The 25706-nt window shown below is 39.5% G+C and overlaps 1 protein-coding gene across 14 annotated transcripts in view; it reads right to left on the reverse strand.

Moving 5' to 3' along the window:
• Positions 1–5406: 5406 nt before the first annotated feature.
• The window catches only part of LOC128890557 (phosphatidylinositol 4-phosphate 5-kinase type-1 alpha), a 40484-nt gene continuing 20184 nt past the window's right edge, over positions 5407–25706 (reverse strand). For 4 of the 14 annotated variants that reach the window (XM_054149145.1, XM_054149150.1, XM_054149146.1 and 1 more), the window contains 5 exons: positions 24930–25289; positions 21153–21360; positions 20695–20903; positions 18241–18341; positions 9259–11038 (listed from right to left, as the gene is read on the reverse strand). In XM_054149145.1, coding sequence (XP_054005120.1) covers positions 10880–11038; positions 18241–18341; positions 20695–20903; positions 21153–21360; positions 24930–25289 — 1037 coding nt within the window. In that variant the 3' untranslated portion in view covers positions 9259–10879. Of the gene's footprint in view, positions 5715–6223; positions 8225–9258; positions 16103–18240; positions 18342–20694; positions 20904–21152; positions 21361–24929; positions 25290–25706 lie in introns of those variants that run through there. The other 10 variants (XM_054149155.1, XM_054149156.1, XM_054149157.1 and 7 more) reach the window with 7 other exon arrangements.

Here is a 25706-nt window from a genome sequence, read left to right on the forward strand (position 1 = left end):
GACTCGGGAAGTCGCGGGGAGTAAATTATTATTTCCATCATCGTTTAATTTAATTAAAAGAAAAAAAGGAATACTGGTGAAAGGAAGATTTATGACTGGTTCGGTCGAGCCTGTAAAAAAAAATCTAAATGGATGATTCATACAGAGAGATCGTGTCGACTAATGGGCACCTAGAACCAGAGATGGGCAAAATTTTCCACGAGTAAAAACATTGTACAGTGATTTATTAGCGCCGTTTATTCGATTGAGCACTGATGAAGATAGGTTTTTATTCGTTTAACGTGGAATGTAATTTAATTCTTTGGCGACTGTAGATTGGCTTGTTGATCATGATTGATATGTACACAATTGTTACAACTTTGGTATATAGACACTTTTTTTAAATTGAAACGGAAAGTGTGCTCGGGAAATAGTTCAAATAAACTTCAATTAGATTGGTACTTAAACTGACTCATTTTAAATTAAATATTTCAATTTGAATCTAGATGTTTTTTTTTTAACGGAAATATGGTTTCAATGAATATTTTTACCTAGAAAAGAACATCGACCTATCCCCGCCTAGAAGCTATACTTCAATCCGGAAGTGTAGTGTAAGAAAGGGAGAAATGACACGCCTGCGTGTCCAGCAGGTGACTCCTAATATTAGGCGGAGGTAATTCTGGCATTGGGGTTATAGGCATCTCCACCCGATCTCCTTGAGTCAACTCGTGTCATGGTCAATTCGCAATGAGTCGGACAACGCTTTTAGCCTCGTTGCTTGCGCAGTTCCTTCGTGACTTATCGAATAATTCGACCACTTTCAAAATCATCAGCCTCCCGAAGCCTCGAGCCCCATCGACTTTTACTAAGGAGGTTTTGGGCATCCTGAAATAAGGAGTGGCTTTAAAAATGTATAAAAGGAAACTGGTGAAGATGATAATAGTATCAACAAAAGTACTCCCAATATATTTATGCATTGATCAAAAACATCTCAGTCAAGAGTATCAACTAATCAAAAATTCATCTTCTTTTATACAAACAAAACTTCTCATGTAACTCTTCCTTAACACGTTTACTGCCAGACAAGTATTCTTAAAAATGTCTGCCAGAAATAAATATTATTTGAACTTTTGGATGCTACATAATCAAACATTTATTGTGTTATATATTTTTGTAACTTCATCAAAATTCATGAATTTCATTTGAATTATTTTTCTTTGATGCTCAACTTCCTGACTTAATTTTCTTTAGTTCTTCAGTGAAAAACACTGTCATCCATATATGGGTGACATGGCGATCAACGTGTTAGGAGTGATTAAAATAAAAATTCACGTCACTGGTTTCGCATGAGACTGTATTGTAACCTCTCCGTAAAAAATAAAGTGAACAATGGGAATATTTAGTAGTCTTTGACCATTAATTAAATGTGTATAAATTGAGTACAAGTTAATTTAATAAATGAAAAAAATATATAAATAATGTAGTGGGTTAGTTGAGATCCCAGTCTTCCCAAAGTAAACGCTTCTCAAGTTGGTCTCCGCAGAATGTTTCCCTGATAATCGCACAATCACAAATGTAAACAAGTCCATCTGTGAAAATTTCACGCAGCACTTTATCAACGGCGTATGAAATCCTTTGCGTAAGATTGGTCGTCACATCCCATGCATTCGTCGGTCCGATTCATTACCATAAAAGGAAAAAGTAGGTAAGGGTCCCTGCGCAGCCTTGACTCATATACTGCCTGTTTAAGTACCGGTTGGTGTGCGTTTGCGAGAACGATTTTTAAATACCGATCGCTCGCTAAAAGTCGATGAATATGATCTGGCACGTAAACAGGTAAACAAAATTCGGTGCTAAGGAAAATGAAATTAAATTCTGGTAGAAATCTAAAATATTAATGACAGAGATGTTACGAAAAACAAAAATACATTCAGTGTTCGTGAATGTTTGAAATTAATTAAAAAAGTTTCTACAGCCTTCCTCAGTCAGGAAGTAAGAATTAATTTACTTGAAGATCTAAATCTTCTCTAGAGTAAAAGACAAAGCATAATAAAAGTCTCTTGATCTTCTCCAGGTTAAACGAATTAAAAAAAAAAATATGGATCTTCGATATTGATTCTGAATTAATTATAATCGATGTCCTCAATCAACGAGACATCCTTGGAGGAATAATTAAGATGCTTATTATATCAAAGTTCGTCATTGTTTCCACGTACGTGTGTACATACGCGTCCTTAGTACTTACCTTATGCAGGATACATTGTACGGACGAGGCCTTCTGTCCTAATTCTCCATCATCGACATAAGCCTTTACAGGCAGGTTGAGTCACCTCCTCGTTAGCCCCTACTTTGTCATACAATTTCATTTCTCCGCTAGAATTCACGCGTATAAAACGATAAGATCGTTCCTCTCAGCATCCTTTAAATCGAAGGTGAACGACGATCAAGTTATTTGCACACTTCATTAGCGCTGGAAACCTCGGCTCGCTCGCCGAACAAGGGAGAATTGCATGCAAACTGGTTCAATTAACCATCACGTCAAATATTCAGCTTAACACCGTGGAAATCGATATTTTAATCGACACTTTGTTAGTCGTTTTAACCCTCGAGCACCTGCCTTATAAAGACTGGCAATTTTTCATTTAGATTCATTTTAAAAATTTACTCAATAATGAACCGCACTATAACTTCTTTAGAAATGGAATTCATCGTTTATAAATCAAAAATATGTATACAAAATTGAAAGTATAAAACAAACTAACATTTTTGCAGACCCTTAATTGATGCTCCTCTTATTTAAGGGTCAATTACTATCTACCTTCACTGTATTTGATTCGTTTGCATTCGTACTCCATGGTTAATTAAATATTAAAATCATGCTTGCTGAGTGCATAAGAGGGTGCACGATTCTGGAAAGATCATGCTCCACTCACCTGGGCTCGCCAAACGGCTGGGAAACCTGTAACAGGGAGAGATCGGCAGAGCAGGGGGTTGAACGTGTCACTTAGCAGAGTTCTCTTCGCAAACTTTATTGTTACAACGATTAGTGCCAGCGAGATCTCCCATGGTGAGATCTATCGACGGTCAAACCTAGTCGGAGTCTCCTCTGAGGACAATCGCCGTCCTCTTCGATAAATAAATAGAACGCAACAATAATTTATTTCCATGATTTACATTATTCTGCGATCGTTTTACGCGCAAAATGAGGTATCGAGACGAGGACACCGTCTCGAGGAAAATGCAGTAATGCGCACGATCATTATATTTATATATAATATAAATGCATCGACGTACATGATAAATTCGACATTCATATGTGTACATATTTATAATATATATACAGGGTGTCCCAAAAATCGGGGGGGAGCCGGAAATGGGGGGTAGCTGAGACGATTCTGAACAACAATTTCCTTTGCAAAAATGTCGGATGGGGCTTCGTTAAGGAGATATTAAGCGAAAACCCCGACCAATCAGAGCGCGCGTAGACCGTTGGAGCGGTCGCGGTAGCGAAGGCTACGCGCTAGGCGGCCGCGTCAATGTCCTTCGATGCACGTCGAGTCACTTGTTCGCGTACAAGCGCCGCCGCCAGCGCGTAGCCTTCGCTACCGCGGCCGCTCCAACGGTCTACGCGCGCTCTGATTGGTCGGGGTTTTCTCATAATATCTCCTTAACGAAGCCTCATCCGACATTTTTGCAAAGGAAATTGTTGTTCAGAATCGTCTCAGCTACCCCCCATTTCCGGCTCCTCCCCGAGTTTTGGGACACCCTGTATATATATATATATATATATATAATTTCTTCTTTGTATACATGCACGTAAACATCTTTTGATAAATATGTACAACGCGGCGCGCGATTTGCTGGGAAACGTCGGAGTCACTTAAATTTATCTCAGGTGCGTCGAGCTCTCCGTGCAAATCGACGCCATTGATCGACCATTAATCTCGTTTTTATTTCAGTTATACGAAACGAAACGAGATGGAATTTCATTATATTTTATTTGTTTTCTCATTCGATTCGTTTGAAATGGTGAAATGGATTCAGAACGAATAGAAAGGGACTTCTCGACTCTTCACAACCGAAAAATGTGTACAGAGTGTTCCACGAAAACGTGGTTCATAGTTATAATCGAGGAAAATATAAAACATTGTGGTTATTAATATTTGCATAATTAAAAATCATTTAAAGTATAAATATTATGATTGTACTAGTATCAACGACAATGAATTTTAAAAATTGCTTGCGAGACCTACACCTTTTGAAACTAGGCACACGTTTAACGAAACACCTTGTACAAGTACTTATGTTACAACGAGAAGCAGAATTCGAAGAGAATCGCTATAAAAATTCATTAAACTACGGAATGGATTGAACACCTAACCTTACGTATTAATTTACCTGTTTCGTTGGTATCTCAAGGAATCCACGACCTGGTTAAACGTTTTACGAAATTAATACGACACTCGTAAATTTACCTTAGCAGTAGGAAAGAATTACATCGCCATTAATATCCAATTTGGTTCTAATCGTAATGGTTTAATTTTGATTATCATAAATGCAATCGCGCCAGAGATAGCGTTAGATTCTCGAAGGATGCTTTTAAACTCTAATATCATGTGATTTTCGAAGCATCATTTTTGAAACAATTAAAAGTAATGGAACTTTTAATCGTACAACGTCGTGAACAATTACTTTCAATTTAATATAGCAGCAACGCGTGTTTAAACAAGGATATGAAAATATTCTAATTCGAGATTCCACGATACGTTAATGAAGCATGAAATCGAGATACACCATGCGCGAATTGAAGGCAGAGGGGATGAACGCACGCAGTCTATCCAAAAAAAAAGAAAAGGATCTCAGAAATCATGTGTTCATCCAGCGCCGTGGACGCGCCAGAATGAAAATCCTGCGTTGGGAAAACTGAAAATCTGAATGAATCTGAAATGAAATTTCATTTCTTTTTCTAGCAATGTTATTATCGAAAAAAAATTAAATAAAAGTCAAATAAGAACTAACACGCGATTTGCAGGAATATTTCACACAATATTATCTAAAAATATTAATCTGCCCAGATTTATCATTTCTGGCGGTACACAGCGAAAAAGTAATAGCAAAATAAATAATTAAATTGTCTATCATCTGCTCGAGACGCTTGGATCGTCTTTTGCGATCAATTAGAACTAGAATTCATCTTGTTAAAAGATCAATCATCCCGAGTAGACGATGGAAGTTGGAATAACTGTCGTCTCGAGCCGATCGCTTATTTGCTAATGTAAAATGTTCCGAAGTTATCTCTTGCAATTAGAAAAAAGTGACAAACGAAAGTTACATTCGTTAGTGTTAACGATTAATTAGTAGTACAAAAATCACAAAGAATTTAATATTCAGAAAATGAATCTTGATGTTCTTCGACTATGACCAATTATTATTTACACGAATTTGTCCACAGTCAAAAAATCGTGTAGTGGTTTCTTTGGTAGGATATTCTCGGAACATCCCATAAATATACTCCACGACGCTCTAACTTATGCCTACGTGATGAACTTACATCAACATCCTAATGCATTTTCACGGTAATTCCGGAGGGGTCGGGTTTGCTAAATGCGCCAACTGCAAGGGTTCACAGGCTCCGTACATACAAAATTTTCGAGTTTCTGTGTTTTTGTTTTGTCTTTCGTTCGTTCTTTTTTTTTGTACAAGACTATCTTCGTTTCGCTTGACTACAGGTGGGTCTGAAATGGGTGCAAATAAACAAACCAGGATAAGAAAAAAATCGTCGATGAAAAAAATAAAGTAAAAATAAAGTGCGCCGAGGGTGGAGGGGGTTGAACGTTCGGAAAAGTCTCTTGCATACGCACACACGCTCACGTGAACCATCAAATGAAACAGGCAGGCCCAATAGTATGTTTTCTTCTAGAAATAATTAATTTGTATTCCAGTAGAGTAACATTCTTGTTCTAAATTGCTTCGATTCAGAATAGATTCCAAAATCTTAATTCTTGGATCACCATCAATGGAGAATCATAAGAATAATTGAGTCAAATTACAACACATGGTCAAAAAAGAAGCGATGTCTAAAAATAAGCTATGTAATAATTTTAGCACCGACAATGCTTAGATACTCTAATGTTTCCCATCTGAATTGAACAAATCGATATCAAAGAGATTGCTCTCGTCCACTGCGACACAAAGTCAATTTATTCCACTCCACAACGCTCAATTTCGATAACAGAAACAATCGTAAGAATAATAGTAACTGCTTTATTTAAATAATATCATTAATCATGGTGATAGCAATTAATCATAATGATAATGGTAATAATAGTAGTAGTATGTATTGCCAAAAGTTTCGGTTAGGCGATCGCTCGCCACCGTAACAGCACAGTCGAACGATCGCTGTTGGGCGATTGTTGGTTGATCGGTTGCTCGATAACGTCAACGTAATCTTATACGTTTCGTTAGACAGCATTCAGCTGGGACAGGCATGGACCAGGTGCCGTGACACTTAGACGGATTTGCCATCTGTGTGCAACTGAAATAGAAAAAAATTCCGCGACCCAGAAAAATGGTAAAAATAGTCTGGAAACGATGCTGATTTCTTCGAACGAGGATATCGAACGCTCTGAAAAGGTGAAGGAGCATCCAGCAACCTGATCCATCGCTGTTGTTCATTTCTCTGGCCTTTTAACCCTTTAACTGACTAACTTGCTGTTAGAGAGCGGTATAATAATATTAACAACGGTCATAATAAAATTATGAAACAAAAAATGAATCGTATTTTGACATGAATTCGACTTCATATGTTATTTTTTAATATTGCTATGTATGTATCTATAAAACAAATAAATAACACATGATTATTTGATGTACCTTCTACATGATATGTTATCTTTTTATTTTACATGTATGTATAAAGTAAAAAATAAAAAAAAAAATAAAATGAATACTTATTTAATCTATCTTTCGATAATATTTGTTAGGTTTTCATTTCATTGTGAGAGCTGGTACTGACTTCACGTCAGCTAGAATTTTGTTGTTATTTTGGCGTAAGCAGCATTCAGTTAAAGAGTTAACGCGCCCCTTCGCTCGTAACCGTCCTTGCAACCCTAACTTGTGCACGCATTTCGTTCCGAATTTATTCGATGGCACGTCGGTTTCACGTTTGCAAAGATAGGGTGAATTTTTAGACGATGACCCGTTTCAAGCAAAAATAGACACGGATAATGTTACGTCCGACGGATTCTTTAATGAAATTATAATACTTGCGTCACGTAAATGGAGGTATAATTCGATACGAATGAAAAATGTAGTGACTATAGCTATGGTGTGTTAATGATGTGGAGAGACCTTCGTCTTCTTTGGTCGCAGACATTTTGTTCTCGTAGAAGAATAAATTTTAATAGTCAAGTTCAAATCGCCATTGGGGCAAGGTTCAGCGATCTTGGCTGTTTTTCAACCTAATTAAAATAGAATGCGACAGATTAGGAAACCTTAACATGCATGCTGTCAGTTCCTAATTTGATAGTTAAAGAAAATTGTCTGATCTACAGAGTGGAGCTAAAATATTGAAAGAAACAGGAGGTATAAGTTGTGTTTTATTTAAGTAACCCACCTTCATCATTAATGGTTATAATGCTCTCATTTATAAATCAAATAATTTTGTTCATTTCTGAAGACATGATTGTTAAGACCCTCCAGAATGTTGCATTTTATTCCCTCCCACGAATTTTAAATGCATTAACAGCAGTCATTTGAACATGACTCTTAAAATTTTTTTTCAATCCTTTCCAAATTTCATTTTCTATTAAACGATTAATATTTTCAACGTCATGGTGAATACGAGAGCGTCAATAGTCTTCATCAAACCAGAGTCGAGCAAAACTGTGTTCGAATAGTAAATAACGAATAAAACCATAAAAATATCATCTGTATTCTACATTGATTCTTGAAATTTACTCAAGAATGACTCTGTTATAGAATATAGAACTCGAGAAATGAAAATTTTCTTTTCGTACAAGGTTCATCTTTTATCTGCAATTCGAAACTTTTATTTAAATAGAAATTCTGCTGCAATCTCTGGCGCAGACGTGGAGAGAGATCGAAGACTAAGGAAACTCTCGAATAATCGCAACAGCGTTCCATCGGATCGTCGTCCTGGCCAATTCCTTGGCACGTTTGCACCGAGATTACGAAATCACGCGAAGAAGGTTGTCCATTCAGCGAATGCATCGTCTCCGTGAAACTGAAATCAGATTCACGCCGTCGGAGACGATCGTTGGCGTATTACTTTGATATATCCCTCTTCCCCTCGAGCGGGGACGGTTTTATTTCACTTCGAGTCTCTTGCAAACAATTCCCGTAAACGCGTGTACGCGACGAGTCGACGCAAACGAAAAATTATTCAAATCTTACGCAGTTTAAGTTAAGTAGACACTTAGACGCAAGGCTAAATCTACGATCACGAGAGGTTTAAGATCGATGTTGCACCTCGACTATCGTTCAAAGTGGTTAAACAGGCATCGTTCGTGCTTTCTATCGTAGAGAGACGGAAGATTTCTGGATTGAAAAAGTCTCTACGCAATATGGTTCTTGATGAATCATCGATGAGGATCTCGAATTGGGGAAGAAATTGAGTGAAAGATGGTCGACTTCGACTCAGATCAGGGAAAAATGAGTTTATGAATAATTTAATCATTCGACTGTGACCCGTTGTGGTACTTTCGATTAGAAGAAAAGAATTCAAAAGTATTAATGAAAACATGTAACATTAATAAATGGGATGCAAACATATACAAGTTCAAATAGCATACACAAACTTGATACCTTTAAGTAAAAAATGATAAAGTACTAATAAAGTTACAAAACATTAATAAGAGGAATACAAATATATACACTTTTAAATAGAATACACGAAACCACTCCCCATTCTTTAAATAGAAATTCTACGACAATGATGAAACAGTGAAACATTAATAAGAGAAATAAAAAACATACAAAACTGTAAATAGTACACACAGAAGTAGAAACAAAGAACTTACGTGGTGTATAATATACAGGGTGTCCCAGCCTAAGTGATACGGAGCTCTAACTCCAAAACTATCGGTCGAATGCAAAATTTCAAATATGGAAATTGCATGGTAAAATGGGGCTCATGTTTCAGCGCGAAGGAATTTTTGTTAACTTTGTTATTTAACGTGATATGATGGTCAAGTTTCGTTTTTCAAATGGAACTATGTATTTTTTTGTATACCATGCAATAGTACTTTTCAAGAGCCCCATTTTACCATGCAATTTCTATATTTGAAATGTTGCATTCGGCCGATAGTTTTGGAGTTAGAGCTCTGTATAATTTAGGCTGGGACACTTTGTATGTCTCTCAAATACCCACCCCTCGCTGCCAGCCCATTCATATTTCTTTTGCCCGTAGTTTCGCCCGAGTAGCCCCGAACACCGGTGTAATATGATCCGAACCGATTGATACGCTTCTGTCCAGTGTTTTTTTTCGGACCTCTTTCTCTTTCCACTATCTATCCTTTTCTACGTTCGACGCTCGACTCGTGTCAAGTGTAAACACATAAAAACCTCGAGTGCAATGTTTTGTGTCTCCGATTTTGCATGCCTCCTTCAGTCGCTACTGTATCTTCTAATGCTTTGCCAACAAACTTCAAGTGTAGAGAGGGACAGCGAATGAAGAAGAGGACGGAGCGACATGCGAAAATGGCGCCAACACCAGGATTATTTCGGTGAGACATGTAGTTACAATTAGTAAATACAGTGGGTGTAGAATGTATTCGTACACCGATCAAATTTCCCAAAAAACTTTTGTGTGAAATTGTAGTTTCTTAACCTCTTTTTTTATAATCAATGACATTCTACATATTCTCGGAAGTCTCTAAGATAGGTATAGTCCAAACAACGTTTACTAGTTAATATAATTTGTGAAATTAACAAAAAAAATGCGAAAAGTGGGTTAAAGTACAGAAGCAATAAGTATTTGTACGATTCTTATGACGAACCATTTACAGTAGAGTTTGTAACGTAAACACATTAGTTTATTGCTCCGTGCGAATTAGAAAACATCAAATTTCCAGGAAATTTTTTTCCAGTTTTTTTGGAAATTGATCGGTATACGAATACTTTCTACACCCACTGTATGATGCGAATTACGTCGTGTTTGGTCTCATTTTAATCAGAAAAATGTCAGGAATATGATGGTAACAGTTTTACAACAAAAATAGTAATAATAAAAAAAGTTTGATCGTTGCATTAGCATTGTCTCATCGAGATATCCGATCCCGGATCATATTACTCTCCATTTATCGTAGAGAAACTTGTGCATGTAAGGAGACTGTTGTATTATATATTGGCAAAGACTAACGATAAGATTAAGAAATGAAATTAATTCGTTATGTAACACGATAGATGTAAAATCAAAAATAATTCAGCATAAGCCAACAAACATTTTATTTACAATTAATGAATTGAAACCATGCACTATCGATAATACTACTTCAGACCAAGGCTTTCAAAGACTATACCCCCGAACATCATTGAACTCCTCCCGTCGCTAACCGTGAATATAAATAACAATAAAAATGAAAAGAGCAAACGAATGGTCTCGTTTCGATGAAAAGTCGATGATTCGTAATCAAGTGTATTGCGTAGCGATTTTCCCAACATCCTGCGCTTAAAAAATATAATTAACAAAACGATAAATATCAGAAGAACGATCTTTCGATCGTTCTCGCGCGATCACAGATCCTGCAGATTAATCCTGCATCGTTCCTCAGTTTCGTGTTCGGAAGTAATCCCGTTTAATACATAAGCGACTGTCGATCCCTTGGAGGGGGTGACCATATTTAAGAGATATTCAATGACTCTATTCTCGTTCGGATCCTCAAGGCTCCCGACGCTGAATGCTCAACGCTCTTTGCACGCTCCTCATGATCGACGCGTGGTTCGTACTGGCGCGTTTGAAACTCGTTCTCACTTGCCTGTACATCGAAAGGGATGCTCTTTGCTCCACAAGATCCTTCGCGTTGCTGCTCGTTCGTCTCTGAATCCGAGCACAAAAAGAAATCAGTTCCATCATTTTTGTTTACCCCGCGAAAGTCCACCTCCCTCGACCAAGCAATGATTATCTCGCCAATTCAAAATAAAAGTTTAACAAAGAATGTTAAAAAAAAAAACTCCATATGAGCTTTACGTCTTGCCTCTAAATAGAACTAATTCTACAAGCATCGTTCCCCGATTGAAATTAGCACTATCTAGAATGGAACTGCTCGCGAAGTTGAAATGATCTTTCATCAAAAGTATTGCTTTTCTTTTTCGATTTAATTACGAGAGGTTGATCGTTATACTTCAAGTTTCGACTAGTCCCCGATGACTGGCAGAAATCGAAGCAGGGAAACGTCGAAAAGGTGGCACACAAACGGAACAGAAATGATGAGAAGACACAGAAAGTTTGATTAACAAGAGGTTAATTAACGGTGGTGGGTTAATACCTTTAAGTTGATTAAGTCACACGAAACACAGAACGAGACATCGTATGCCGGTTTAACAGCTTGTGAACGAATATCGACAGACATCAAACTTGCGACACAGAGAAGCGTAGAAAGCGACGGATCTTCGACTCGTGGCGCTCGGAGAAAATCATTAGCGATCTGTATTACTCTTCGACTCAAACGCCGTTCTCATAGGTCTCGAAGACGTAACGATTTTATTCTATTGCTAGATTCACGTCGAGATGCAAGGATGGTCCTATGACAGCGTTGCATTACCCCTCAAGATTGTGCAAATCGCCAAGCGACTTGGAAGTTTGATCAAATAGAAACAGGAATCCCTTCTTTTATTGTCATTGAGGTTTAAAGTTTAAAATCTCATACCTTTTACAAATATTGTTTAAATAATCGTGAATATATACATTATTTTTCAACGAAGTATTAATATTTTAATCAAAAGAAAATACAGAGTTCGGTATCCTTGATATTTATAAACACAAATTTAATTGGATAAATAAAATCGTTACGTCTGTGGACTCTATCCTCGTGACGAGCTATTGGCACGATAGTCCCGTCTTAATCCTCCCTGTACTCCTGCACGGAGAACATCCTACTTGCGCAAGCATTGAAATCACCCGCAGAACTCGAACGTATTTGCGATATGTTCGTTAAAAAAATATCACACTTTCACGATCGCTGATAAAGGCTGCTCCACACAACGGCTACTATAACAATAATGATAATACATGGTACTCCGAGAAGAGTATCGCGTTAACAAAGCTACGAGTTCGTCGAGCAGAGATGCGCAAAATTTTATTCAAATAATAGACGACGAATAGAAACACTGTACAGCGACTCATTCGCAAACGTTTATTCAACCCGAATGGTTACTCGGATAAACTTTCATTCGTTCAACGTGCGATTTAATTTTGACTCGTAATTCAAAATGGAATTATTATTGAACAAATAAAAAATCACTTTATTTTTCGTTCGTTATTCGAAAGGTTTATCTAGACGAGTATTTTGCCCATCTCTGGCGTCAAGCTTCTTCCCCCTTCTCTCGGCTGTTTGATCTGTATCCGTGGATAATTCTCGATTTAACCTTTGAAACTGAGAGGCATCCCTTTAATTGCAACGATTTATTGCTTGGTTTCGTTAAATATATTCGTCGAGACCAGAGATGAAGCAGAACATTTTTGTTGGAATAATAAAAAGTCTGTGAAGGTATTTATTCCATTAAATAGTAATTTACAAAAATTTAATTGAGAAACATGTATTGAATATTTAGTTTAGACTGCCAAAAGCAGACATAAATTATTCGTACCATTCAAACTTTGATTTAAATTCAATAAATTAATTTTCACGGACAGATAAAACACTGTTTATCTTTTATTCATTGCTTGAATTTTGCCCATCTCTGGTGGAGATACTTAAAACTCCATCGCGATAGAATAATAATTTTGTATATGCGCTGGAGTTTAAGTCGAATGCTCGTTGCAACGGATTTGTACTGGAATGTTTTCGCAAACTTTATATGTACAATTTCAATCTCCGGAACGGTAAAATAAATGCGTTTCTTAAACTTTCTAGAGCATAACACGGAAAGTTTAAGAAACGCATTTATTTCAGCGCTTCCATTAATTATACACAACAGACCTAAAAAGAATTTTTTTATTTTTCAATGAATACCTTAGATAATACCCCGCTCTAAGTTTCAACGGCTAGATCATCCACTTAAACAAATTAAAAGCGTCGATTTTTCGTCTTCTTAATTGTCGTTGTACATAGATTTGCAAAAAGACGCTCCATCAACGATAACGATCGAACGAGTGATTGTTCTAAAGTAAGGAAACTAGGTTCAGAGTAAAAAAAAGTTGATGGAAAACGAAAACAAGTTTCTAACTAAGAACACGGACCGATCACCGAGATGCGACTAGATTTCTTCACCGTTCCTAAATATAATATACATATATACCGACTGTCGAAAGCGCTTCTTTAAGGACAATATATAATACATATATATATATCCTTGTATATATATACGTATATGTAAGTGTAATTGAACAACATTTTGGTTTTTCAAAACGTTCATGATAACTCTCACGCCTATTATTATGCTAGCAACGCGTTTACATATTCCTTGCTCTGCGACTACTGGAATCTCTCTCATTCTCTCTTCCTATATATATATATATAAATTTCTTAAACGTTCATATATATATATATATATATATACGTACACGGTAGCATCAGAACTCTGTCAATCATTCTCGTTATTTTTTTTTTCGTATCGCGTATAATACAGTTTCTGCAGTTTGTTTCTTGTATATTTATAATCAGGATGGCCAATGAGTTCTCCGAATTCAAATATTTGTCGCATCTATAAACGTCTCAAACGAACAAGTTCCTCTTAATAAAAATTCTGAACACAGACTTTAATTTAATGTTCAATTCCGTTGAAATTTAGATTTGATTCCAGACCAGCTAATTGCACCTATAAATAAAAATATTAATTTGATTTCTGATATAACGAATAACTGTACCACATATCATGAACTTATGTTTTCCTTGAAATGATAAAATGAATGTGTTATATACGAGAATGTCCATTTAGGTCGAAAACGTTTATACATTTTTTCCATAATACCATCTCTCCTCGAGATACTGATCTTGTTCTCTACAATACTGCCAAGCTTAAAAGTACTATTGCTTCGACTTATTATCATAAAAGTTTATTATCCAAGGAATTTGAATTCCACCAGTCTCCGCGAGTTCACTGGCCATCCCGAATGTATGCGGTATACACGTTTCAATTTATATGTGTACATATGTATAAGTATATGTATAATTACGTACAGAAGACAGTCAGAACGTGGGACACATACATATATATAGGTACATGTACACGACCAGTTGCTATATTACCGTAATAAAAACGGGATCGAGGGCTGCATCCTAATTGGATCGTACGTATTATTTACATATATTTCCCTTTCGCGAGTGTGTTTCCCATACCTTCGTTTCGTTACGTCCGTCCCTTCCTGCGCGACCCATAGTAAAGTGTTTACAATTAACTGACACAACAAGAGGTAATTGTTAGTTACGATAAAGAGGTAATGAGTAGATTATTACGATGCTTCCACGTGGAGTTTGGAACCTGGATGACTCGTGTGAGTTAGGTGAAATTCGATACAACGATTGTTTTACAACGAGATACACGGAAGAGAGAACACGGCACACAGTGTTAATTGCAACACGGAACGCTATTCAACCTTTATGCGTTTAAAAAATAAAGTATGTGAAACTCGATATTAGTTGAAATAGCTTGCGTCATTGAGGAAACTTGAATTTCCATTGTTATTGGTACCAGAGACATCGAGTAAAATAAATTTTATTGAAAGGATATGCGTATAAAGTAAACTGGATAATATTATAGTATAATATATTCATAGAATGTTAAATAAAATAATGTGAGATTAAGCAAAGCAACGTATCAAATAAATTTAAATCGAATCTTCTTCCATAACGAAGGGTAACTATAAAACTTGAACAGCATTCGGTCGTTGCATTTAATTCTGTATTAATTCGAACCTTAACGAGAAGAAACAGAATCCATTCGCATCCTGCACCGATGTTACCACGAAAATTGACCCGACATACCGAAAGAGAAAAAAAAAAACCGGTAATCGATCAATTTCCACAACGTGTATTCGAACCCTGAACTAGTGTCGAGTATTATACAGTTCACTAATACTGTAGGCCGAGTTTTATATCACGATGAACAAGTTTCACGCTTCCTGGCCTTCCTGGAAGCTTCGAAATCGCCGTTCCCTTCGTCGACAGCTTATCACGCGCGAATACATGTAGGATTATACGCTGGGATGATTAATACTCGATAAGCTCGCGAATCGAGACGAATTTTGTCGACTACAAATGGCGTTGTAATCGTTAAGTACAGAACGTGGAATATACACTGCATCGTCTAGGGACGCAAAAATGTAAAGGAAGAAACGACCGAGTTCGATGGAGTGTCTTTAGTTGCCATCTGCAGTAGTCTCCGCTTTCAAACGACGATCTTTACCACTTCGAACTTGGGAACTGGAATAGTCCTAATGAAAACCTCTATTGCAGGAAGAAAGGAAGTCCTTGGAAAGATTTAGCTTAGCAAGGAACCTATCTTGAGGGTGAGAACACTCCCTTAAACAAATTTAATTAAAAATTGTCAAGATTAAAGTCTCAAATTTTCTTGAATTTCAGAATTGCCAAACTCCCCTTGTAAGCAGAAACTCCTCTCCCCTATCCACATTCTCTTCAACCTTGGTTTTTCTTTCTTCTTGCAAAACGGTACCAAACCCGCTCTCAAATTGGCCAAGGGCGTCGATCCCGTTTTCTGAAAGCGGGGTCTCCCCTATCGTCTCAATTCGCGCCACAGGCTCCCTCGCCCTATCGCCAATTATATGTATATTCGCTCGCCTATTCCTTTTTGCATTCCATTCATCGTCCCGTTTTCGAAGATTCGTCGCTACAACGGCGCAGGCCATCCACACGGCACGCTGCACACGAACCGACGGAGGTTAGAGGAGGGACGAGTTGTGCATTCACTCGCGCTGCAGTATCTCCTGATTTGAGGAAATAGAGAAAGCTTTCAGACGGACTGATCTCTTCGCACGGAGCGTTCCAAAGCGTGGGATAATAATTGGCTCGAAAAAGCGCCAAGTACTTTCACGATTCGATATGAAAGGATCTCTACAAAGTGTGGGAAACCATTTACTACAGACCACCCTACGCATACAATATGTTACTGAAATTCACGTACACCGTGCAAATTTTCGATACTTAATAAACTAGTCTGATAATCCTTCAAGTATCACATTGATTGTCCATTAACCTCTTCAGGAATGATTTTTTTTTATTATTATCAAATTTTTGTTCTTCTTATTATTGACAGTAATTATAATTATAAAAAACTTAACGTCCATATATGTGGTCAAGGGCGTGAAGAGGTTAAAATTGGAAGTAATTAAAAAGACGAATACTGAAAAAATAACAATGCACATCAAGTTGAATGACAACATCAATAATATTAAAGAAAAGAAAAAAACTACATATAGAAATATAAATGACCATCAAATTATACAGGTAAATTCCATAAATCACACCAAACTGTCCTGTAATAGGATACATTCTTAATTTCTCATCTTCGTTTCTACATTATTATATATCAGATGTAATAGACACGTGTGACTGACTCATATACATTTGTTCATACTTCTGCACCAGGACGATCGCTTGAAATGCTTCACCAGAGCCCGAGAATTCTAGTCAGAGCGATACTGGGTTAATATGGAATTACCTGCGAACATTTCGCAGAGAATCGACATTCTTTCGCGTGTGTCGCAAGCCTCTGGCGCCGCGTGCTTGTGTACACTTCTTCGAAAATACACACCCTGGCGAATACGAGAAATATCGCTGACGCGACCGTCTTCGTTGCGTACGCTACAATGCAAGCATGCAGAAAGAGGATGCGTTCAAACGTGTCGTAACGCCGAAGACCCATTAATAGGGTCATTGGAAAAAACAAGTGGAAAAAGCGATTCGAGAAACAGGAGGATATTTATTTTCTTAGATATCGATTTGTCTACTGAACAAATAAAAGTGAACTCCACTAAAACGGTGAACAATTTCATTTTTATTTGTTTGGCAAATTACTGAACACCCCACCTGAATTAATTGCCATTAAAATTAATCTTGTTTCTCGAATCATCTAAGTCTTTCATGCCTCCTCTACAGATTTTTCAGTATGAAAAAGGAATAAATTTATAGCTTAGAGAGAGGAAGAGATGAAATATTCTAATAGATTCAGTCCAAGATGCCCAAGAGAGTTTACTCATTAATTTCAAAGACGCCTCCATGCATCCTGTATGACCAGTCTTCGATGAATTGTTGTATCGAGTACTCTAATTGTGAAACGTTTTTGGAAACAAATTGATCGCTTTGGAACGCTCCATGCGCGACAGACTGGCGTTCCTTTATGGATTTAACGTTCAACGAGACTCAATGGGAGAGACTAGAGAGGTACAACGACTGAACACCGACTTGAAGTCACCGTTCATCGGGGTTTGCCATCCTAGACGACGGCATTGAGTCTTCTACAAGTTTTTACGTCGTCGTCTGGGGGCTGTTCATTAGTTACAGAAACCCTCGGCCACTCGGGGAAAACATTTACACAATCCAATCGATTGGTCACCGACTGTGGTGCACTTACCGCTTCGAGGAACGGTCGGAGAAGATACAGTCGTAGTTCGGAGGTCGTCAGCTCATCTTCGTCATCTATTATTTTCACAGTCTATTACCTCATACTTATCTACTTTACAGATTATTAGAGTCAACACACAGCCTAACCCTGAGTAATAAAATAACTCTTGGAATTAAAATTACACAAAATGAATTCGATAAATGCATCCCTCCATAATCAATCCTGATAATGTGTTATTAAATTAGTGTTTATTGAACAACAAACTCATAGATGAACATACGTTCGATTACAACATTTGTACATTCTAAAGATGGCTCTAAAATAAAGACTGAAAACATGAAATAAATAATAGCTTCTGTGGGACTTGAAAATTATCAACCCTAGGATATAAATTTGTCTCTGATTAATTTTTCACGATGAACGAAGACGTCACGGCCCCTAAATAGTACGACCGTACCTTCTCCAGCAACCGATCGCCGAAATCTATGTTTACCAACTTACCATTTCCGTAGTGAGACTGGCTAGCGCCTCTTCGACGGTGGCCGCTGTCCTCCCTCCGTCGTCGTGACGCTGGCTGCCCCTGATCGGCGTCGTCGGGCAACCTAAAATTATCGTCAGTCGTCATAGTGCAAAGGAAATGTCAGCCTGTCGTAGCCCGTCAGTCGCTGGAGCGCAGATACGTGTTTGCCTAGCGACAGGTATCGAGTCGAGTCGGTGATCTAGGGGGTAGAAATTGTAGACTTAACCGTCGAGCTCGAGAGGTCCACTATTGTAAACGTAGCACAGAGATTTTCAAAGGAATTCTTTTCTTTACCATTTTAATAGTTAATTGAGTGATAAGAGGGCATTTGTCTAGTGATCCTCTCGGCTCGCCAAGATCGCCAAGATGCTTCAAGAATAGAAAAGCGTGCATCCTACGTATCGGTGTCTACGGGTGTCAAGAAGCGTGTATTAGCTAATGACATATGCCAGTGTAGCAAAGAACGGAGAAAAAAGAGAGAAAAATCGAAACTTATCTCGAAGCACGTCGGTTCTAAGCGACGCTCGTTGTTGATAGCGCACGCAAGAACCGAAAGATAAGTAAACAGTGTGTATACCAGTGTTGGGCGAAACGTAATCCACGATTAACTTCAAACGACTAAATTCTAAAAATTGATGATAAATATGTCAGATCACGTGACTACAGTTACATTCGTTGTTGCTACTTAGAATACAAAAACAATTAGAAAGCGATCATTGCCCAACTCTGGCGTGTACTGGGGTTTAATGAGAGTGAGGTCTCGTGTTTTTGCAATTGTCGTTTTATTGTCGATCTCTCATTGTCGAGAAAAAACGTTCGAGTGTGTTAACAAGGCTTATCTTGAAGTCACCTAGACAGGGCTAAGGAGTACCGTCACTGTCGATCACCTGTCCTCGTCAATCGTCGTTAACGAGGACAATTGGCTGATCGTGGTGTAATTAAAGATACGTCGAAGGTGCTCGCCAGCTTTCCATTTTTCATTATTCCTCTAAATTTCCTAATTTTGATATCGTTGAAAAAATCTACTCCCTGGATGAGCACCTTCGTTGACGAAATAATATGTATCGTGTACGTTTGTTCGCGTATGGTTAAATCACTTAAGGTTTCCACGCAATACCGACGGACAACAACCTTGAAATATAATCTAGAACACATAGACAATGAGATTAAATTTAGGCACTGGGTTTTTCTTAATCGGATTCACGATATTTCTGCACGCCTTCTTGCCGTCGAGTTCTAACTAATTCTAATCAATTCATCGTGTAATACTATTAGTTCAGCTCCGTGAACGTTCTTTGTTGAAGGCGAGTAATTGTAGCGCCGGATACAGCGCTAATTTTTGTGTATAAAGTAGTATCAACCTCCGAAATACCAAGCATTCTTTTTTCGGGTGTGCTACTAAAGGATGGAGTACTTTACACCCACCTGACAGTAACCGTATGAGGTACAATGGTAGTTAATTGTTTCTTCTATGTACATATCATATTGTATAATAATCGGTATTTCTTAGTTTATCGTAACTTTCACGTCTGTAGTATCGAAATTCTCAAGATACTAAAATAGTGAGCATAAAGCACCCCCTCTGGTATTGCAAGGGTCAATCTCGGAACAATACCGGCATCGAGTAAATATCGTTCGAGTACGAAACTGAACGAAGTAGCAACGCTGTGAAGTATGTATGTGTCATACTAAGTAGCTTAACTCGGTTTGCACGAAAACCTATCAACTCCCTTGGTATGCAATGACGTCGGTACATGCAACATAGCCGATATAAATTACCTAACGAGACGTATATCTGTGTCACGATTACAGGATTCGTTACCTTCGTCGCTACAGTTATCTTGACATAATACACAGCAAGTACTCGAATCGATACCGTCTAGCGTACAACCTACTTTACATAGTAAAGGGGATTCCTTTTTACAGAGATTATATTTCCGTGCACAAATCGTTCAATGCCCACGGTACTTTCAACAGCTTGATTAACAATGATATGACAGACAACGTTGTCTGCATTCGTTTCGGACAACTACCTTAAATCGTGGCACGTTAATCAGACTTCCGGTTGCTGGCACGAGCATCCCGTTGATTGCCCGTTACTTGATACGATTTCAGTTTCTAATGTCAGCAAGACGTTGCCTTATCTCAGTTACATTCCAGAAGGATATCCATTACGTCCGAGGATTTTCAAAGGGATTCAAAGCTTCGCACTATCACAAGCAATTAATTTTTCAAGAATCCTATCTCAGAGGCCTCTTCCTCTCACCGAAGAAGAACGGTAGGGCAATCAACGGAGCAGTCGAGCTCGATGGAAATGCCTTTGTCGCGAGAGTCGACGAAGAATCACGAGGAGAACACGAAGGAGTCTTCGAGATGCTCGAGCAGTAGGGCCCCTCAGGAGCTGTAGTAGAGGGTCAGCGCGTAGAGTAACTTACCTGCATCACCGCTGCTGGAGCTCTCCGTGTAGGATGGAGTGCCCTCCGTCCAGGTGGGCGTCGAACCTTCCGCGCTACCTGCTGGTGGTGTCCAGGTCAGGCCACCACCGCCTCGGCTGCTACCGCTTTCCACGCTCAACGAAGACTTCGTTTCCCTTCCCCCGCTCCCGCTTCCGCTACCACTGCTCTCCAAGTGGACGTCGGATATGCTGAAACATTTAATTAGATTTCTCAAAGCACAGATAACAAGACAGTCTTAATCTCTGGTTAGTGAGACAGGCATTGAATAGTCTCAGGATTAAATACACCACTTCTTTATTCGTCCTTTTCTCGATGTATCTAACGAAAGTTATCGATATCCTTTTACACTGAAGAAAGTTACATAAAGAAGTTTCTTTCAAAGCTCCCCGAGACTATTTTTACGTCTGGTTTCTAACAAAATTGAAATGGCCACTCACCTAACGGCATCGTGGTAAGTCTTTGTAAGGGTGACGTGGTGCACGACCTTGTTCTGCTTGGATTGAGCACTGCTGAGACTGCTCGTTAAGATGGTGGTCGGTCCACCTTGCTGCAGTTGACCACCGGAGGCCAGGGTTTGGTCGTTCGAGCGCACTGCATCGTCAAAGGGCGGGGGCGGGGTGGAGCAGGTGGAAGGAAGGGTGCCACCTACAAAAAGCGCACTACAATTAGCCCTAATGAACACACACAATGTGCTTGGTTCGTCGTAGGGAGTTCTAAGGGGTAGTATTCGCAAGGCGGGAAGGTAAACCTCCGTCGAAGAGCTCGGAAAAATATTTTTTGATCACTTTCAACGAAACGCGAGTTCACAAAATTTTTAAACGGAAAAAGAAAACAATGCAGTCGACGTTGTACTTATTCTCAGTCGATAAAAGTTCATTAACAAATTGGAAGCAATGGTAAAGATTCCAAGCGGACTACACTTCAAAGTCAAGGTAAGCCAAAGACAATGATTGACGTAGAAATTATTGACGATGAGTCGAAGATTTTAGTTAACTTCGCGACGTATGGTCTTCAAGGGTTTCTAGGGCTTCGAGTACTACTTGACGTTGTGTTATCGGTGATTACAGTAAGCACGTAATTAGAGTAACGCTAAGAGCACTTCTAACGTTTGTCGAAACATTTAAACAACGCACTGTGCAATATATTAAAAATTATTCAGCTTGTCGAAAACATTACTTAAAAAAATTGTAAATCGCTCCAATTCTCAGAAATGCTAGAAAAAAATATAATAAATTTACCAGATTGCGAGGGATATTACAAAAAAAAACCTTTTGACAGCTTGTCAAGAATATTATATAAAAAAAATGCCACATTGTGCAGCTTGTCGGGAATGTTATCGTTCGATCGAAGCATCAAAACGTTAGACATTTATCAGCACTTCCTACCGAAGTCAGTCCGAATAAGCCATTCTAAGTCGATAAAAATGGTGCTAGAACTACGTCTTCAACGATCTACCAGCGTGTCTACGTAAGCGCACAAATAGCGAACTACTTAGCCAGCGCGTAAGGCAAACAGATTGTTGCTCAAAAAGGGTATTGCAGTGCAACGAGCACACTCGTGTGAACGTCCCTTTATTGTGATACAGAGAGCACACCATACAAACACTCCTACAAGATCGTCTTCTGTTTATTCGATGGAATGACGGTGTTTCGATAGAGATGTAAAGTAAAATTTCTTTTTTGAAGAGAGACGCAGAGGGTTTCTTTTGGTACAAGAATAAATTCGCTGGGGAACTATTTGCATTCGAAATATTTCATAGTATATTAAGTAAAGAATATTTTTAATTTAATATCTTCATATTTCAACAATTTTAACTCAATATTACTAATATATTTATTTTTCTTCCAGGATCGAGGAGAAATAAAATTTTGTATCAATTTCGCGCAGTCATTTTGTAGTCTATTCTTTCAAGTACTGAATTGCAGAGTTTGCAAAACGAAAGCGTGAAATCCATACGTTATTTAGATGTTAAAAAAATTCGTCACGTTCGAAATGTAAACGGTACGATTCATCTGGCTGGGCATATTAGTCTGTCACGTCTACTCATTGTTCTATCAGTGTGAGACTTCTACGCATGCAGAAACACACCTCCAACCGATACAAGAAATGAAAACCAATCCTTACACACTACTACTCAAAACGTGGAAATTTTCTGTGTCGAGTGTAGCTTCCACATCGCAAACGATACCTCGTCGACGCCATAAAAACGACGTTGGAACGGCAAATAGAGTAGAATGAAACAGTAACAATAACAGTGCACCATCTATTTTAGTAGAAAATACGTAAAACGTTTAACTACTAACTTCTTCTCACTGGCTGGGGATTTTTAACAGTAGGAGGGATTCTTTCGAGTCTGTCGTCGATTAGATGTATTATTACAAACTCACACGAGAAATCGAGTAATGAGATGCGAAAAGAAGCACGATAGATTCTCGAATAACGCGGGTATTAATCATTTAATATTTGATACTGGGCTTTATACGATAAATGAAGTAACTCTTCAAAAATAAGGTAATTTTTAAACACACAAAATGTTCGTCTGCATAGAATTAACGAAAATTCTGTACCGCGTTATACGAGGTTGTGCTTCCGAGTGATGTGTATTTGCGCATGCAACAAAGAAAAATTAATTTCCGGAGCGTCCTCGAGTATTCGAAAATTGTTTATTGCCACAAACGTTCATCTCTTCCTCCAACTTTCCGTAGACTTCCATTTTTTCCGACTTCCACAGCAAATCCTCTAATAAATTTCCATACTAACGTCGTCCTTCTCCTGATCTACCATTCATCACAGAAGAGTGGCATCAAATTAAACTTTCTTCGCAGACTTTTGGTAGCCGTGCAAGAACGACGCGTTAGGCACTAAAACATTGGAAGAAGATCGTTCCTGACGTCCTCCCTTCAATGTATTCGTCAACGGTTTCAAAATGTTGGACTTGTCATTTTTCTTCTTCTTCGGTTGCTCCCTCTGCAAGCTCGATCGATAAGTCTCACTGGACTCTATCGACCCATCGACGTACTTTCTCGCCAAGTCGACGTCTCGAATCCTGACAGTGTCCATGTTACTCTCCGCCTCTATTTTCGAGGAGTAGACCACCTCGTCGCTCTTGCACTTCTCCTCGACTTTCTTCACGAGGAATATTCTTTTCTCGGTTCTAAGACGCACAACCTCGTCTTCGTTGCTCAACATTCCATCGTACCTGGTCGATTTTGCCAAGTACTCATCGTTCCTCTTGCTATCTTCTTTCTGAACAATTTTCGTCTTTCGAGAGCAGTAACTCATTTTCGTGGTGGCAGAGGTCGTACACTTGGGTTCAGGGGCAAGTTTCTTCCTTCTTTGAGCAGACCTCTCCCTGATCTTCCTCAACAATCTGCTCTCCCGTCTATGCTCCATGAACGTTCTCTGGACGTTTCCCTCCCTGGTGACCGAGGTGATCGAGCTGTCCACTCTGGAAGCCTCGATCCTCCCGTCGATCTTCTTGGTGCACTCGGAGCGACGAGTCAATGTCGTTATGGTCGCGATGGAGGCCTCTAGCTCTCTCTGTTTCCTTTTCATCCTCTCATAGTAGGTTTCGGAATGCTTCTTGTCTTTCCTAGACATTTTATAGTCCATCAATTCGGGCCTGGAGGCTGGGTTCAAAAAATAAGTAAACTTGGCCAGGTGATCGGTCTTCGAGTTAACTCTCGCCTCGGTTTCCCTATTATCAATCTTCCCACGCGGCCGTACAAAGTTTCTTCTCTCAGGCCTGAACGGATAGGGGCTGGTTCTGATCACGTACGATCCGTCGACCTGCTCCACGCTGACGAACTCCTCCTGCTCGTGCTCCATCGCCCACTCGTTCCAATGCCGAGGGACTTCCCTGATTGGAACCCCCGTGATCGGGTTCCGGGCCCCTTGGACCGTGGATGGGTCGCGTCGCGAGGCTAGGTAGGCGGGGGTCGACTCACGGGCATGCAACGTGTTCGTGTACGTGTTCAGGTTCGCAGCGATGGATGTAGAGGCGTTGGAAGTGACAGAGAAGTCGGTGTTGGCTGTGTGGGAGGACGCCGCGGCGACGTTGGTGCGACAGAAAGAGGTGCCCGCGACCGAGGAGGTGTCGGTGGTCGCGAGCGCAGCAGAATAGACGGCAGAAATGTTATCGGGTGAGGATGGATGGTGCGGGATGCTCGAACTGTCATGCAAGCGGTATCTGGTGATTATGGCTGCTTCGTCACCTCGGCTGGATGCCATCGAGGACGTGGAGGTGGCGGTTCCGCGGTGCTCCTCCGTGAACCTGGTCCTCGACTGACTGCCCCTAGGCGGGACAGGGGGTGGGACCTTGCCAGAGGGCACCAGGTTCGGATTGGGCGGGCTGGCGGCCGTTCTACCCTTCAGAACGGCAGGGTAGCTCGCCACCTTGGTCGTGGAGGTTTGATCTTGATGGAGTGGTCCAAGACCGGCGCCCAAGCTCAACGGGGGTGGACTCACGGGGCCTGAAGCGAAGTTTACAGGCGTGGAGGTGGCGATCGGCGCGGAACCCGCGGACATCATCGTGCTGGTGCTCATCGCAGGGTCTGTCGGGGTTGCTGCTTCGTCCAGGTTGACGATTGCCGACGTTGCCAGGGTGTGACACGGGTGGAGGCGCGGGGGTTGCGGGTGCAGCGGCGCGGTGACGGGGTAAAGAGACACAGAGAGTGACAGAGAGAAATGGGCAGAGAGAAACAGAGAGAGAAGCTGGTTGAGAGAGGTCGCGCGATTAAAACGACGGAACGTTGCCTCGGAAGGGTCTTTTTTTCATTTTGGTTGTTGGTCCAGATGGGGAGAACGCTTTTGCAGAGATGTCGCGAGGATTTGTTCGTTCTTTGATAATAAAACACTCGACGAGGACAAAGAAACAAATATTAACGCACTGTTGACCGGCAATTTTACACAGAAACGACTTCATGTCACCGGCTATTATTTCGTAATTGAATGTGAAATGAAAGCAACCTAAATAAACTCCAATAAACTTT

The sequence above is a fragment of the Hylaeus anthracinus genome, unplaced genomic scaffold, assembly GCF_026225885.1.
Source record: "Hylaeus anthracinus isolate JK02 unplaced genomic scaffold, UHH_iyHylAnth1.0_haploid 12001, whole genome shotgun sequence".
Taxonomy (NCBI): domain Eukaryota; kingdom Metazoa; phylum Arthropoda; class Insecta; order Hymenoptera; family Colletidae; genus Hylaeus; species Hylaeus anthracinus.